General features: G+C 46.6%; 1 protein-coding gene across 1 annotated transcript in view; it reads right to left on the bottom strand.

The window, feature by feature from the left end:
* Positions 1–767: 767 nt before the first annotated feature.
* Positions 768–16,562, bottom strand: part of LOC125084416 (deleted in malignant brain tumors 1 protein-like) — a 75,839-nt gene continuing 60,044 nt past the window's right edge. Inside the window, exons 39-51 of the mRNA XM_047701642.1 lie at positions 16,445–16,483; positions 15,910–15,942; positions 14,707–14,739; positions 14,501–14,539; positions 14,277–14,320; positions 13,769–13,829; positions 12,671–12,709; positions 12,048–12,086; positions 10,294–10,605; positions 8,803–8,835; positions 8,107–8,282; positions 5,287–5,669; positions 768–1,437 (exon numbers count right to left, since the gene is read on the bottom strand). Coding sequence (XP_047557598.1) covers positions 1,146–1,437; positions 5,287–5,669; positions 8,107–8,282; positions 8,803–8,835; positions 10,294–10,605; positions 12,048–12,086; positions 12,671–12,709; positions 13,769–13,829; positions 14,277–14,320; positions 14,501–14,539; positions 14,707–14,739; positions 15,910–15,942; positions 16,445–16,483 — 1,523 coding nt within the window. The 3' untranslated portion in view covers positions 768–1,145. The remainder of the gene's footprint in view (positions 1,438–5,286; positions 5,670–8,106; positions 8,283–8,802; positions 8,836–10,293; positions 10,606–12,047; positions 12,087–12,670; positions 12,710–13,768; positions 13,830–14,276; positions 14,321–14,500; positions 14,540–14,706; positions 14,740–15,909; positions 15,943–16,444; positions 16,484–16,562) is intronic.

The raw sequence follows: 16,562 nt of genomic DNA, 5'->3' as shown, positions 1-16,562 counted from the left end.
AAAAAACAAAACTAAACTATGTCCAAGACTCAACTCACCCTTTCTTACTTTCTTCCCCTCCCTCCCTCTCTTCCTTTTTTTCCCTTCCTTCCTTCTTCCCTCCCTCCCTTTTCCTTCCTTCCTCCCTTCCTTCCTCCTTTATTCTTTCTTTTTCATCTTTTGAGAGAATCTTAAGTAGGCTCCATGCCCAGCACAGGGGACTTACATGACTCTGAGATGATTGACCTGAGCCAAAATCAAGAGTCGGATACTTAACCAACTGAGCCACCCAGGTGCCCCAAGACAGTTTCTTTAAAGACAGCTTTGAGGGAACTGAGTACAGCCCAGACCTCTTTCTGTTAAGATACAAAGAGAACTTGGATAAAGTGGTGCTGCCTGCTTTTTCTATGAGGGTGTGGGATATGCAAACCTTTCTTTCTGTGTTCCTCAGGTTTCCTGTGTCCTCAGGTTTCCTATAAAGCCTTGAGGATCTGGGGCACAGACTGAGTGTGTGATAAAAGCAGTCACAGGTGGTTCATGTGATTTTGTCTCCAAATCTCATTTGTGGTCAATGTCAAAGCTGTCACCCAAACCCAACAAAGCCGAGCGAGGCACGGTGTGTTCCCTTTGGAACGGGCAAGAAGAGCTTGTTTTGAGTAGGTGACAATGAATAAACAAGCAAATGACGTATTCAATTCAACTAACCAGTTATTAGGGTTTAAAAAAAAAAAGAGCAGTGACTTCCCAACACTTAAGTTTATTTTTCATAAGACTCTTAGCAAGATCTGAAAAGAAATTCTCACACCACCCGAGGGACAGAAAAAAAAAATCCATCTACTAGCATCTGAACGTTAAGGAGTCAATTTAACAAAATCTTTAAATTGACAATTTGGTATATAGAGAGAACTCTGTTCTTTAGAACATATGTAGTTCTTGGTAGTGAAGAATTAGAAGATGTAGCATCTCTAGCCTGCAAACAGAGTGACTGCCTTACAAGTTTAACAATCAGAGAAGGTTTATGTAGCATCGAAACTCAGAGAGAACCTCCTTAGCTGTTTATTTTACCTGTGGCTCCATGGGCAGCTTCTGGTTTGTCAAACTTATCACTTTATTCAGGGAAATAGGCTTTTCTTTCTAATAACAGATTTGTGCGAAAAGTGAAGAAATCACACAAGGGTCTTACTCCGACCAGTCCCTCTGTGGATTTCCAGTGGCCCCACCACTTGGAAATGCTCAGTCTGTTCTTCTGGGGTCACCACACGGCCTGCATCTCTCTTACTCCGTTCTACACAGCCCTGGGAGCAGCGGGAGGAGTGGTCCCCCACTTTGCACACAGCGATCTCACACTGCAGGTAGACCACATCATAGTTGCTCAGAAAGTTGAAGGTGTTGAACTTGAACTGGGCTGTGTTCTTCTGTTGGGAGTGCAGGTTGATATAGGTATTGTCTTTGATGCACCTGATAGGAGAAAAACCCCCAGCCACAAGGATTAATTTGAAGTATGATGGGAATTCACCCTGACTCCAATAATCAGACCAATTAATTCCAAACAGAGTTCTTCCCCCTACCCACTCTTTCTTTCATAAAGAAACTTAAAATACTACCAGGAGTAGAAAAACCACTGTTTCTGACCAGAAGTAGAAGCTAACAGTAAAATAAACGTAATAAAAAACAACGTAATTAAGTTCTAACTAGAGCTGTTGCCTTCCGAAGGCCCATTCTATTCTATTTTGCCCAAAGGGGAGATTAAAGGTAGTGGTTATATTATTTGATGGTGAAACTTAGATTATTTAAAAATGTGTTTCTTAGAGCGCCTGGTTGGCTCAGTCTGTTAAGCATCTGCCTTCGGCTCAGGTCATGATCCCAGAGTCCTGGGATCGAGCCCTGCATCAGGCTTTCTGCTCAGCAGGAAGCCTGCTTTCCCCTCTCTCTCTGCCTGCCTCTCTGCCTACTTGTGATCTCTCTCTCTGCCAAATAAGTAAATAAAATCTTTTTAAAAAATGTGTTTTGTTAACCCTAACACAACTATGGAAAAAGTTCAGTAAGAAGCATAAATGATACATCAAGAAAGGAGATAAAATGGAATAATATAAAATGCTCCATTAAATCCAGAGAAGGCAGCAAAAGGAGAGAGGGGGTAGAAACAAAGAACAAATGCAACAAGTAGAAAACAGTTACCAAGATGGCAGATTTTCATCCAACTCTATCAATAATCACTTTATTTTAAAAAAAAATTATTTATCTATTTGAGAGAGGGAGAGAGAAAATGAGAGTGCGAGCTGGGGGGAGAGGGAGAGAGAGAATCTTAAGCAGGCTCCATGCTCAGTGTGGAGCCCTACTTGAGACTCAATCTTAATGGCCCTGAGATCATGACCTGAGCTGAAATCAAGAGTTGGATGCTTAACCCACTGAGCCACCCAGATGTCCCTCAATAATCACTTTAAATGTGATTGTTAAATATGCCACTTTAAAGATACAGATTGCCAGAGCAGATAAAATGAAAACAAAAACAAGAAAACCCAAGATCCAACTACTGTTATCTACAAGACACCCACTTTAAATATAAAGCCCTAGAAAAGGGATGGAGAAAGATTTACCATGCTAATACTAATCAAAAGAGAGCTGGAGTAGCTACATTAATTTGAGACAAAACAGAGTTCAGAGCCAGGACAATTATCAGGAATGAAGAGGGATATTGCATAACAATAAAGGGATCAGTCCTCTCAAAAGACATAACAGTACGCTGGGAAAACTGGACAGCTATATACAGAAGAATGAAACTCGACCATTCTCTTACACCATACACAAAGATAAACTCAAAATGGATGAAAGACCTCAAGGTGAAACAGGAATCCATCTAAATCCTGGAGGAGAACATAGGCAGTAAACTCTTTGCAATCACAGCAACTTCTTTCAAGACATGTCTCCAAACACAAGAAAACAAAAGTGAAAATGAACTTTTGGTACTTTACCAAGATAAAAAGCTTCTGCACAGCAGAGGAAACAGTCAACAAAACAAAGAGGCAGCCCATGGAATGGGAGAAGATATTTGCAAATGACACTACAGATAAAGGGCTGATATCCAAGATCTATAAAGAACTTCTCAAACTCAATACCCAAAAAACAAATAATAAAGTCAAAAAATGGTCAGAAGACATGAACAGACACTTCTCAAAAGAGGACATACAAATGGCTAACAGATAAAAAAATGTTCATCATCATGGGAAATTCAAATCAAAACCACATTGAGATACTACCTTACACCAGTTAGAATGGCACAAATTGACAAGGCAGGAAAAAACAAGTGTTGGAGAGGATGTGGAGAAAGGGGAACCCTCTTACACTGCTGGTGGGAATGCAAGTTGGTGCAGCCACTTTGAAAAACAGTGTGGAGATTTCTTAAAAAATTCAAAATAGAGCTACCCCATGACCCTGCAATTGCACTACTGGTTATTTACCCCAAAGATACAGATGTAGTGAAAAGAAGGGGCACATGTAGCAGCAATGTCCACAATAGCCAAACTGCAGAAGGAGCTGAGATACCCTTCAACAGACGAGTGGATAAAGAAGATATGGTCCACATACACAATGGAATATTATTCAGCCATCAGAAAGGATGAATACCCCATTTTTGTATTAACATGGATGGGATTGGAGGAGATTATGCTGAGTGAAATAAGTCAAACAGAGAAAGTCAATTATATGGTTTCACTTGTTTGTGGAACATAAGGAATAGCATGGAGGACATTTGGAGAAGGAAGGGGAAAATGAAGGGGGAGAATCTGAGGGGGAGACAAACCACGAGAGACTATGGACTCTGGGAAACAAAATGAGGGTTTCGGGGTGGGGTGGGGGGATGGGTTAGCCCGGTGATGGGTATTGAGGAGAGCACAGATTGCAAGGAGCACTGGGTGTTAGATGCAAACAATGAATCATGGAACACTACATCAAAAGCTAATGATGTATTGTGTGGGGACTAACATTAAAAAAAAAAAAATGAAAAGATATAACAATCCTTAATGTATACACATGTAACAACAGAATGTCAAAATGTCTGAGACAAAAAGTAAGGGAACTGCAAAGAGAAATCTACAAGCCCACTGTGATGGCTGGAGGCTCCGCACCCCTCTGTCTAGAACTGACACATCCAGCAGAAAATCAGGAAGGACACTAATGATCTGGAAAGGACCACTGATCAGCTAGACTAACTGACAGCTGTACAACACTCCATCCAGCCACAGCAGAATACAATCCTTCTCAAGCCCATGCGGAACATTTCCTGGGACAGACACCTTCTGGACCACACAGCACACCTTAGCAAATTCACAGAAAAGAAATCACACCAAAGACATAGTCTGATCACAGTGGAATTGAATTAGAACTCAGTCACAGAAAGGTTGTTGGAAAATTCTTATTTGGAAATGAAACAACACACTTCTAACTGATCCAGAGGTAAAAGAAAAAGTCTCAAGAAAAATTTACATGCCATTTTGAGCTGAGCGAAATTGAATATGCAATTTATGAGGATCAAATCAAATGCATGAATTGGAAAAGAAGAAAGATCTAAAGTCAATAACCTAAGACTCTACCGGAGGAAATTAGACCAAAAAAGAGTAATTTGAACCTAAAGCAGACAGAAGAATAAAGTGTTAGTTGTTATATTCTGGCACCAAACTGTGCCTCCCTCCTTGATCTCTCTGTAAGGAGAATTGAAAGGGAAGAGCTTTCTCGTTCAGAGACTCTGTGCACTTTAACGCCTCATCTGTGCACTTCATATGCTCACGCTTCCTCTACACCACGCTTTCTTGCCCCGCCCCTGGCTTTTGGAAACAGGTACCACGATGACGCATCTCCCGTGGCTCTCCCCACTTCAAAGCTACCACCAGTAAGTGATGCAATTTTGTCCTTTCGTACTGGTTGCCAATCACCCATCCGTAATAAGGGTTTTGCTCCTGTGAGAGGGCAAAGGAGCTACAGAGGCAAACAACCTCCCGAAGTCCTCATTTGGTGAATCCTTTGTTTAACTAAAGGAGCCAGAATAAATCTCATCACTCTAAGAGTTTAGGCCGAGAAAACCCAACAACCCATCAAGGTAGACCAGATGCCCTGAGAGCCTGAACCACAAACAAATGGTGAGCTAATAAAGTCATAAAACACAAAGGGAAGGGAGGCACAGGCAAGAAGGGGTGAGACAGGACCCCAGGGTCCCAGACAACAAGGACTCTGCTCAGCTGAGAAGCCACAGGTCCCCCAAAGGAATGCCACGTGAAGATCAGCCAGTCGTGGAGGGCTTTCCATTCTCCTTACCCTCGCCGGATCAAATCGTACTTGACGGTCGTAAAGTCATGAGGATCTGGAGAAGCCACGCAGGTATCCACGAAGAGCCTCAGGGTGGGGTTGGGGCTGTGGAGTGTGGCCTGAAGGAAGACCGCTTTCTTCGGGCTGGCGTAGTGTGGCCCCAGGTTCCTCACATGCTGGGACGTGGGCAACTCAAGGAAGGATATGGACACGTCATAGCCAGCGTTCTCCCTGGGGACCTCAGCCCCAGGAGTGACTTCAGCTGCAGACGGGCCATCCACCCTGCAGGTGAACTTGAGCTGAGGTACCCTATGCCTCATGAAGACTCGGCCGGGGTGTCCCTGGATTCGGCCTCTGACGGAGTTGGAGTAGCTGAGGGAGCCGAGCCCTTCCTGGGAGGACGAAAGGGGAGAGCTGCTGGCCAGGGCTTGACAGACGCCTTTCTGCAGGCGCAGAGGCCTCTCCCTCACAGCCCTGCTCGGCGCCAGCTCGACGATGAGCAGGAAGCCGGAGGCCTCAGGCCCACAGTCTGTGGTATATCAGGCCCGGATGGGGTGATGCTATGTCCTCGATGCTGGGAGTTCAGAGCGCGTGCCAGGAGCCTCCCGTGAGACTCCCTTCTTCCCTCCTGTGAGGGCCAAGCTGTGCTGGTGTGAGGTGGGCAGGAGGTCCGTGCTGGCTACTTGGTGCTCTCTCTGCTGAAGTCTCCCCCACCTGCCCTCCCGTCAGCCTGTGGTAGTCTCAGGAGAGCACAGACCACGGCCCCCTGGTGCCCGTCTCCTCCCTTCCAGCTCCTCCCTTTTCTTGGCTTCAGACCTGTTCTGGCTCCTTGGGAGCTGTGGGCCTGCCCCTGCTCATCTCAGGCTCAGCCTTGCTCCTTCAAATCCAGCGTGACTTGAAGGGCTAAGGGGGTGCTGACGGCTGTCGTGCAGAGTGCCATTGTCTCTGGAAGCCGGGTCCCCACGGCCCCGTGTGCGGCCCAGAGACTCAGCCTGCCCCGCGACGCTAGTTCAAGGAAGCCCCTGGTTGTGTGACTCAGATCCTCGACGCTCTGCCTTGGAAGCTCTGAGGACTGCCCCCCCCCCCCCCCCCCGCCGTCAGCTCCAGCCAGGTCTGCCTTTCTAGACCTTTACTTTCCTTTCCTACTCCTTCCCCTGCCCCTTCCCAGTTCCCAGTATGAAATTTTAATACAATGAAGACACTGCGTTCTCACACGAATACCTGTGCTTTATCCAGAAAAACAGATTTTTTTCTTGTTCCCCTCTAGAACAAGTTTCTGCCTTGCCCCTTGAAGCAGGTCTTGCCCTGATGGACAGCTTAGAGGGAAAGCTCAACTCCTTGACCACACGGCCCTGCCCCTTCCCAGGGGACCCAGCGCTTCCTGGCGCGGAGGGTCTCTGGTCTCTTCCTCTCCTCCTCGAGCCCTCCAAGCTTGCTGCTGCGGCTGGCACAGGCTGCCCGCTGCAGGGGCCCTCCTCCCGCTCCCCTCTCCCTAGCTGCACTCCTCCCCAGGCCTCGGCTCCTTGGCCATCCTAGTCCAAGAGGCCTTCCTTCCACCCCACACCATCTCCTGTTCCCTTCCTTGTTTTGCTGTCTTCTGAGCGTCTGTAAAATGATTCTCTTATGTGCGCTTGTTCAGTGCCTGTCTCCCTTTTCTCGAACGTGAGGGTTGTGGAGCAGGAACCCCGTCAGTCCCATTTTCCATTGTGTCCTCAGCACCTAGAAGGTTGTTCAGCCACTGACTGAAATCACGAGTTCTGTGAAGGTGTGCTCGCCGTGGGTAGCCCAGGACTGGCCATTACCCAGAGGGGTTCCTGACCTGCTGTGTCGTCTGGCTCCTGTGCGGTGAGAGCTGGGCCAGCCAGAGCCATACACAGCGGCAGGGTTCTCTCCGATGGCCCAGAAGTTTCTGGGGTGCCCGCCTCCCAGACACCAGGGGGCTTCTGGCATGGCCCCTGGGGCAGAAACCTCTGAGGTAAAAACTAGACATTTCAGGGCAAAAAGGGTAAGAATGACCGTGATCTACATAATCAAATAGATACAATGTGAAGTCGGGAGTCAGCGTGCTCACTGGGCACCATGCAGACTGTTTGAATGAATTAACTTCCAACAGTGCCAAAGGTTTGCTGTTTTCGTGTGTGCGTCTAAATATGGAAACAGAAGAAGAGAGGAACAACCTGGAGATCTTGCTGTGGAATGTGCTACATTGTTAGATACACCAAGAAGAAGATTTCATAGTTAGACACTCTCCTATATCCTCGGTCTACTTGTTTCCTTAACTTCCATGACACTGTTCTGTGAAATAAGGTGGTGGTTAAGGAACAGGAAATAAACATATACATTTCATTATCCCCTCCTGTGCTGGATATATGCTTTCTATGTGTGGAAATACAGCTGGTTGCCTGGTTAGAACCCAGCAGTCAGATGGACAGATCATTGGTTCTCCCCCATGCGCAGCACCGTGGCCTGCCCGGAGGAGGTGTGCACTGAAGGTGAATAAAGAAGCATGTCATGGGAAATGCTTGGCTTTGGAGCTAAGAGAACATTGTCCGTCCATCTGTCAGATGTTTACCCATCCAGGCACCCACCAGCTCTCAGCACTTATTACAGAGTATTCCAAATTCAGCATGTGTTCCAAATTCCCAAAAGGAAGGAAAATTTCGGACACATTACTGAGTGCTCCAGGTCTCACCAAACTCGGAAACAAAGTCCTGGCAGCTGTGCCTTTCCACTGTCCCTGTCAGGTTTTGGACAGGGGGTTGAATTTTCCAAGTAGCTCTCCTTGGCCTCCGTCTGCAGAAGGGCACCACCCCCTCGGCAGTTTCTTACCTGTCTGACGGTGCCACAGCGACCGTAGGGGATGTTGAAGATCAGGTAGCGCCCGGTGACTTGGGGGCGGCACAGCTCATCATTTAAGTGGATGTCCCAAGAGGAGTAGCCCAGCCTCCGGAGATAGCCTCGGTCAATGGCGACTCGGAAGAGATGAGGCAGGCAGGAGAGCTGGGCTGCAGGAGCGCGGGAAGAAACGCACAAAGACAGTCTGGCCCAGCGGCCGTGCAGGGGCATGCGGGTGTGCGCTTGCTTTACAAAGCATGGGCGGTGCCTCCGGTGGGGGCTGCTTCAGCTCTCATCACCCCCTACCCTTGACTTGACTCTCACTGAATTTATGTCCTCATTCTCCAAGTCACACCAGATCCTGGGAGTCCTACCCACGGCACGTGTCCTGCGGTCTGAGTCAGAGCCTTGTCTAACGATTTAAAGGACAACCCACTTCCCATGTTGAGGACCCCCGAGGTTGAGCGCACACCTATCCGAGACTTTGTATGAGAGATGTTTTGGGAAAAGAGTGTCAGCAAAGCAGGAGGGAGTGTGTGTGTGAAGAGGCTTCTTCCCCAAACTCCTAAGGCCCACAAGTGGCTGGAGATGCCAGAGGTCTCCGTGGAGGCGCAGGAAAGCACATTCTTTCTCCACGGGACACCTGCTCTCTCCATTCCCACTTCCCGCAGCCTGGAGGGGAGGGCTTACCCTTGTCCTTGGGTACAGCAGAGGCAGCCGGACCTAGTGAGGGGAGATGGGTGAGAAGCCAAGGTCAGCTGTGCTGACACCCTGACCTGGAGGAGGAGGCCGTGGCCAGCAGCAGAACGGCAGTGCGGGAAATGGGCTCGTTGGATTTAGCTATGGCAGCTGGAGTACAGTGGCTTGAACATACTTCAGGTCGATGGGGAGGGAAAGAGGGCCTGAGGCCTCCTCATGGAGTCGAGAAAGGGATTTCTGTGCGGGTGCAGTGTTGACAATACTGGTGTCGTCAATGCTGACATTTGTTAGAGCAAGAGAATAGTCAATTCAGGCTTTGCAGGTGCTAAACACCATCGTTTGAAGGAATCTGGCAGATGTCCCTTTCCATGCTCATGGCATGCTTGGGATCTCAGCCTGGGACACAGGCAGTCTGTGGCTCTCAAAGGCCTCTCCAGCTCAGAAGGAAGGCAGGACAGCAACCCAGGGCCGGGGCTCAGCTCAGGAAGCGTGGCTGGCCACATTCACTCAACCCCTTCAGATACCGTTGGCCCCAGACCTCGGGTCCTTTAGCGGCTATACCCAGATGAAAAGGAAACCCCTTGGCATATAATCCAAGAGTGGAAAACGAATTACCCTTTCCAGTGGGCCTGCTGATAGCAAAAGGAAAGGTTGGAACTGAGAATACACACAGTGAAAGTGAGGGCCTGGGAGATAAGGATCCCAGGGCCCCAGGCTGACTTGCTCATAAGGCTGTCTGCGGGATGGTTTGTCTAGGGGACTCTGATGATTTTTCTAGTCATGATCAATCCTATGAAGGGCAAGAGTACCTCCCCCACAAGGATAAAAGCATTGGGAGTGATTCCTTTGTTTGCCCGTGAAAAACTAAGTATGAAACAGACAAAGGAGCTTGGACTTGTTCATCAAATCTTAGAATTCTGCGACTTTTTGAGGTTTACCTGGGTAAATTTAGGACAAATATAAGACAGTACTACTCCACAGAGAAGAGGGCCGACCTCTGGAGGTCAAACGCCAAGATGGGTATCGGGTGGTAATAAAAAGTCCTCCAGGAGAGGGATAGGCCACATCTTGGATGAAAGGGACACAAAGGCAGCCCAAGGTACTGTGGGGTTCTGACTTCTGAGGGCGGGGTCAAGGGTGTCCACTTAAGATTGTGCCCTTGATGACCCTGTCAGAAATTGAATAAGGGTCTTTGTGGTCTGACAGCCTCAAGTTCTGTGTCCTTAATCATTGCATTATACGGCCGCTTCTTCCTTTGACCTCATAATCTTGTAGCCCTATTTCAGAACAAATACAGCCCTGAATTGGAATTCGACAAAAGTGATGAATAAAACCACAAGGCTGTGCCATGAAAATATTCAGCACAGCAGTTGTGTGACAAATACGCCCTTGCTACCCTAGCAGCTGGCGTCTTGGCCAACACGCAGTCCCTTGACCTTCAGAGCACGGGCAGAGGAAGAGGCACAGTCCCCCGGGACACACCTGCGCAGATCACGCCCGCGTCCTCCTGGTGCCGGCAGTTGTGCTGCGCCCAGCCGGAGTGGCCGCAGTAGTCCAGTGCGTCTTCGGTGCCCGAGCAGCGCATGTCGTCCAGCAGGATGGGGCCCGAGCCCAGGCCGAAGCGACCGCGCCCTGGGGCTGCGAGAGCTCGGCCGCAACCCAGCAGCCGGCACACGACACGAGCATCCCTGATGTCCCAGTGGTCGTCGCACACTGTGCCCCACACGCCCTCGTGGCGGATCTCAACCCGGCCCTCGCAGCGGCTGCGCCCATCCGCCAAGCGCAGGGGCAGGTCTGCGGGAGGAGAGAAAGCAAGTCAGGGGACAGCGGTGACAGGCGCCACAGTCAACCTCCGCTACCGTGCACCTCCGCGTGGTGCATTGTTTGCCCTGGAAGAAATGACACTGCGATGAGACCCACCATGTCTGTTGGTGCTGCCCTCGCTCTCTGTCTCTCTTCCTCCCCCCACCGCATGGCACTCCCTGTCTCATAAAAAGCCAAACCTACATTAAGCAAAGCCCTCAAAGAACGGAGGGTATTGTCACCCTAGTTGCCCAGATACCTAAGAATTTAATCATTAAAAATACTAGAAAGAAAGAAAACAAAACTGCAAAATCCTCCCATCTTTGGAGTAGAATTGTTGAGTCACTGGCTTGACTTAGTGAACAAAATCTATCTCATGAAATTTCTTTTACTCTTGATGAATAAAAGCCAACATTGGAGCTGTAAAATGTGTCTTCTGTGAGCCAGCTTTTCCACTTCTAGGTGTTTGCTGGAGATAAATGAAAATGTGCACTGAAAGATTTGCACACAGCAGAATTCTCCACCGGAGGAAAAAAACTGGGGAGCACCGACCTGTCTACCCGCAGGAGAGGGGATAAATTGCAGAATATCTACCCAATGGAATATTAATAAGCAATAAAAAGGAACAAAGTACCCATAGGAACCATCTGGACAAATCTCAGAAACAATTTGTTAAGCAAGAGAAGTCAGACACAAAAGAGCACTTATTATTTGATTCCATTTATATGAGATTCTAGAAACACAAAGCTAATCTACAGGGACCGAAAGCAGACCAGTGGTTGCCTGGGGGATTTACTGCAAAGGGAGGCAAAGGAACTTTTCAGGGTGATGGGAATGCTCTGTGTCTTGATTGTGGTGGTCGCATAGGTGGATGCATTAGAAAAATCTCATAGATGTGTGCAATTCATTGTATATAAATGTACTTCAAAATGGGATTTAAAAAGTAAAAATAATTTTAAAAATCTATATTATGTTGGCGGTGCCACACCTGTAGATGTGTGTAAAATGATTTGTCTTCATATAAAGTGGTTGCTGGTGACTGTTTTCCAACCTTCCTGCTTTCCTTGGCCCACAGAAGATGTTTCGTGATAGCTAATAAATGCCACTGGCGGTGGGTTATGGTATCCTGGTTTAGGATAATTGTTTGCTCCTCATTTAATTTGTTGCTTGTGATTTTGGAGCAAGATAACCATGCTTGCCTGAACTACGAATAAAGGCAAATATCTTTTCTGCAAGGTCCCAGGAAGTGAATGTGGGGCTTCTGACCCCCAAAGGGGTGTGTGTGTGTGTGTACATGCACATCTGTGTCTGCACATATCTACTTATTAGCTCATAAGGGTGTTCTGTAGAGAGTAGCAACTTTGAAAAAAAAAATACAACCCTTTATTAATAATGATTTGATCATTTAAGTGCTGAGAACAAAAGCGAATTACCAGGTAAAGGGGTCATGTCTTCGCCAATTGAAATTGTAACTGTAAGAAAGAAAGGCCAAGCTTAAAAAGTACATATCATCAAAGTCAGATATTTATAGTCAAACCTGAAAAGGAGCCACACATTTTCTCAAGGTTTAGGCACTAGTCGTTTTGTTTGAGTTTCTGCATGGGTTTAGGTGCAGAAATGCTGCCCACTAAGTTTTATTTTCTTATCGAAATGTAACAAGTGGTGTGTCCTGCTATTCTACAAAAAGAAAATGATTTGATAAGTGGTCAGAAAAGAAGCCTTTCAAATATACAGAATTTTTATAGGAAGAGTATGAAAGTGTTAGATATTGTAGGAAAAATATTTATTGGGGTGGCCTATGTGAGTCAGGTCAATATAAATGTATTTTAAAACTCTAAAGAATAAAATAATTGATCAGGACAATTAAATGAAGCAAACCAATCAGATTTCTCAGAAACATTTTTAGGTAAGAGAAAGATCATATCTGAGAGGTGTACTTCCATGTGAAATACACAGAGGGAAGCAAAAAAGTGACAGTGAATTTTAGGATAGAGTGCGGTTGTATAAATTACTATACAACTAAGGGTTAATCTAGCAACAGGCATATGATCTTTACCAGGTGATGGTGTCACTTTTGTTGAAATCAGATTTACGGCTGCCAAAAAAAAGAGAGAAAAAATTTTTTTCTAGTTCAAAGAAAGCATTAACATCGCATGTCATTGAAATTTCACACTGTACACTCCAAGTTTATGAAAATAAGTCTGACCCATAAGCTGCATAGAACAGAACCCACCCTGCTTATTTATCGTGTGGACGTACACATCCAGGAGTAAAACAGTATATGAGAAGTTGGCACTTTGCCAGAGAGACAAACCATTCCCATTTTGAGCGTCCATACTGTGTCCTATAATTTCCTTCTCGAATCCCTACAGCAGCTGTTCCCGGGAAGTACTGTCTGTATGTTAGAGATGAGGAAATCGAGACTCAGAGAGCTTGTAAACATGCCCAGGACATCTTCAGTTCTGACCTGGGACACTCCAGAACATGCACCCTTTCTACAGCACTCTGCTTTTCAGGAGCATAAAATGTGGGCATGGCAGTCATTCTCTGCTGTCACCTTCATCTTAGACTTTTAGTCTCCAGGACTGTGGAAAATAAATTTCTGCTGTTTAAGCCACATGGTCTGTGATACTTAGTTATGGCTGCCTGAGTTAAAACAGTGGCAAGTTTCCTCCTCCTCTGGGCCTCATTTTCCTCCAAAACAAGGGGAGTGGTTCAGCATTTTACTCCTCGAATGTGGCCTGTGACCAGCAGGATAAGCATCACCTGGGAGCCTGTGAGAAATGCAGAATCCAGCCTCCATCTGGAGCCATGAAATCCCAAACTGCATTTTACCAAGTTCTCCAGGCCATTCACTTGTACATGAACATTTGAGAATTGTTGCCATGGGCCATCTCTAACGTGTCATCCAGGATTGATGCTTAATGCTATTTTATCCTACTCATCCTGTCCCTGCACCTGCCTCCACTGTGTTCAGAATCATAACCACTGTGGGTTCCAGTGGCCTGGAACCAACCAGACCTCCCTCTCCTCTCTCCTGACCGCTCTTGGGGAAATTAAGAGTGTGTTTTCTCTGAGTTGTGTCCGCTCCTGCTGGGCTGTGGTTTCTCAGAAAGTCACTCACCAGGGCTACTGCAGAAAGTAGAGACCCTACCTGGTGAAGAGGCCTTTTCTCCTGGAGTGGGAGTTGTATCTGCAAACAAAGAAGACTCAAACTCAAATATCAGTGAAAAGACAATGGAAAGTTTTGGGTTGAACAACAGTGTGGTAGAAGATGGAATTGCACATGGGTAGAACCAACACTATCACAATCTAGTTCTCTTGCATTTTGGTGTGTGGGATGGGTCAAAGCACCACCTGTAACCTAACACAGATCACCAGGCTAGTGGAGGTGGGGGGCCCTGCCTTTGCCTCCCAGAAGCACATCTGATTAGGACCAAGCCAACAAGCTGAGGGAATGTCCTAGCAGAGGGACCACTTTTGTGACTATGGATGGATGAAGAGAACATGAAGCTTCATTTCTATGAAAAGTATGCTGGGACTTCTGTTTATATATCAGAGCTTCTGCCACAGACAAAATATTCACTACCTATGTTCATTTGTCCAACAGAAAGAGGGAGAGTTGATCATATTTAACTTAAGAAATGTGACAGACAGAAAACATTACCAGAGGGTGTGTCCACTTCTGCTGAAGTTGAAGATACATCTGTATAGGGACAGAGAAAATAGGACACTTAAAAATGGGAGAAAGGACTCTTCAGTGTGTCTTTTCATTCAGTCTACTTTGTGGTCAACATGGTCATTATGTGGGCTCATTTTCAAAATCGAATATGGCAAGTGAGAAGCTGGTCTCATGATTTAAACCACACGACAAGAGAGATTTTACCAGAGGGAGAGGTCACTTCTGCTGAGGATGAAGATGTATCTGTAAAAAAGAGAAGAGAAGACCTAAAAACCAGCCAAGAGGAGAGGACACTTGGGAGTTTGTTCTTACTGAGGCTGGGCTGGGGATAAGCTTTCCATGGAACAGCCTAGACTGAAGAATGGAAGTCCAAGAAGAGGCACTTAATAGGGCAGGAGACAGTGTCTTACCTGGTGTGGAGGTCACAGTGGTTGCTACTAAATCTACAGGAGAACAAAAATAAAGCAACAATAAGACAGCCATATCAGGTCTACGTGTTGCTAAATACAAGAGACATAAAGGTGGCCATCCTAGATCAGTATAACTGGCCTGGCTTGTCTTCCGGCTTTCCAGACAGGGGGATCCCTAGATCCTCCACTGCCTCCAGGCCACCTCTCCAGTTCTTGGGTTTCCATTCCTCTTGCCCACCCTTTACTTCTCCCCTTGGAGAAGGTGAACATTACCTACTTAGAGGGCAACAACACTTGGTCCAAGTTTCTCCCAATATGTGTTTATCTAACAGAGATTCTGTAATTGGAGGGATTCCTACACCTGGTCCTCCCTCTTCTCCTTGAATGGTTGGAAGGCAGTGACACAGGAAAGGGTGAGCTCTTGGACTGTCCCAAGACCCAGACTGAGGGTAAGGAGGGGATGGCAGGTCCATTTGCCTCTTGTACTAAGGATTGCCCTCCATCCAAGCCTTCTCAGGAGTATGGGCCATATTTTGGTCTTGACTCTGATGTCTTACTTAATTGCTTTAGCACCTAGAGTAGGGGAGAGCACCCTCTTTATTGTCCTCCCCACAAATAAACCTCTAACACTCTATTTGTAAAATTGTTCACCCCTAAGTCACATTAGGAACTCCTCAGATATCATTGCAACCAGCATCACTCAAGATTATCGTATAAGACAAAAGTTACTTGTTACCATGGTCAACTCTGCATCTCTCAATACCTTGGCACAGAGCCTGGCACATGACCATCCTCACCAAATGCTGAACGAATGTCTAAGGAGGATCAGTCAAAGCCGTGGTTTGGCTCTCCACCATCCTGCCAACACCCATGCCAAGACTGGTTTCCAGGAGGAACTCCCACCATGGGCAGCTGATGTTAGATCAACAGTCTATCCAGTGAATGACTTATTTTTGAGTTTGGGAATTGGCTAAACTAATTTTTCCCTTGGCCCACATATTTAGCTGGGCTTCCTGGAACTCATTCCCCATCAGGGTACAGAGGTGGCCTATGTGAGTCAGGTCAATAGAAACATATTTAAAGTCTAAAGAATAAAATAATTTGATCAGGACAGAAACAATTGTGAAATGAGCTCCCTGGAAAACCAACATGATAATTTATAGCAAGTAAGATGAATAGAACCCACAATAACACCAAAATTACCTGTTGAGGTGGTTACAGTAATAGTAGAAGATTCTGGAAATGAGAAAAGACAATTGATCAAAACCTGCCAAATGGCAAAATAATTGTTTTACAGTTAACCTGTTTTCTTCTCTCTGTCCCTGGAGCATAGGAATCAAGGACTTCATTTATTTAACAATGGATTTTGATTCATCCCTTCCTTCTATGGCAGACACTGTGCTAGATACTGGAGTCAAACAACAAAGAAATCAAGACAGGGCTCCTACTCTGTCAAAGGCAGCTGTGACCAGTGCTATGAAGGGGAGATATGTGATGCTCTGAGAACCTATGACAGGTGATCTCACCTGCCAGCGAGTTCCCATATCTATCTTCATGAGAGGCAACACCACCACCTTGGGCCTGTCACAGGGCTTGGCCCAGACCGGGCACTCTGCTCAAAGACAGTGACAACCTGACACTCTCCGCACTCCCCCCCTCCTAAGCTGTCCTGGTTGACATGGCACAGGCAGTCTTGCTGACCCATCTGTCTATATTTGCAGTGGGCAGAGGGTATTACCAGGTGAAGAAGTCACTTCCGCTAAAGTAGACATTATGCCTAAACAGGAAACACAAACAGGAAAATCAATGGATCAGAAAGTTTTTATGCATTTTCCAGTTCTACACAATTCTGCCTT

Source organism: Lutra lutra, chromosome 14, assembly GCF_902655055.1.
Source record: "Lutra lutra chromosome 14, mLutLut1.2, whole genome shotgun sequence".
Lineage (NCBI taxonomy): Eukaryota > Metazoa > Chordata > Mammalia > Carnivora > Mustelidae > Lutra > Lutra lutra.
The sequence above is the reverse complement of the archived record's forward strand: the minus strand, read 5'-3'. Positions and strand labels throughout refer to the sequence as shown.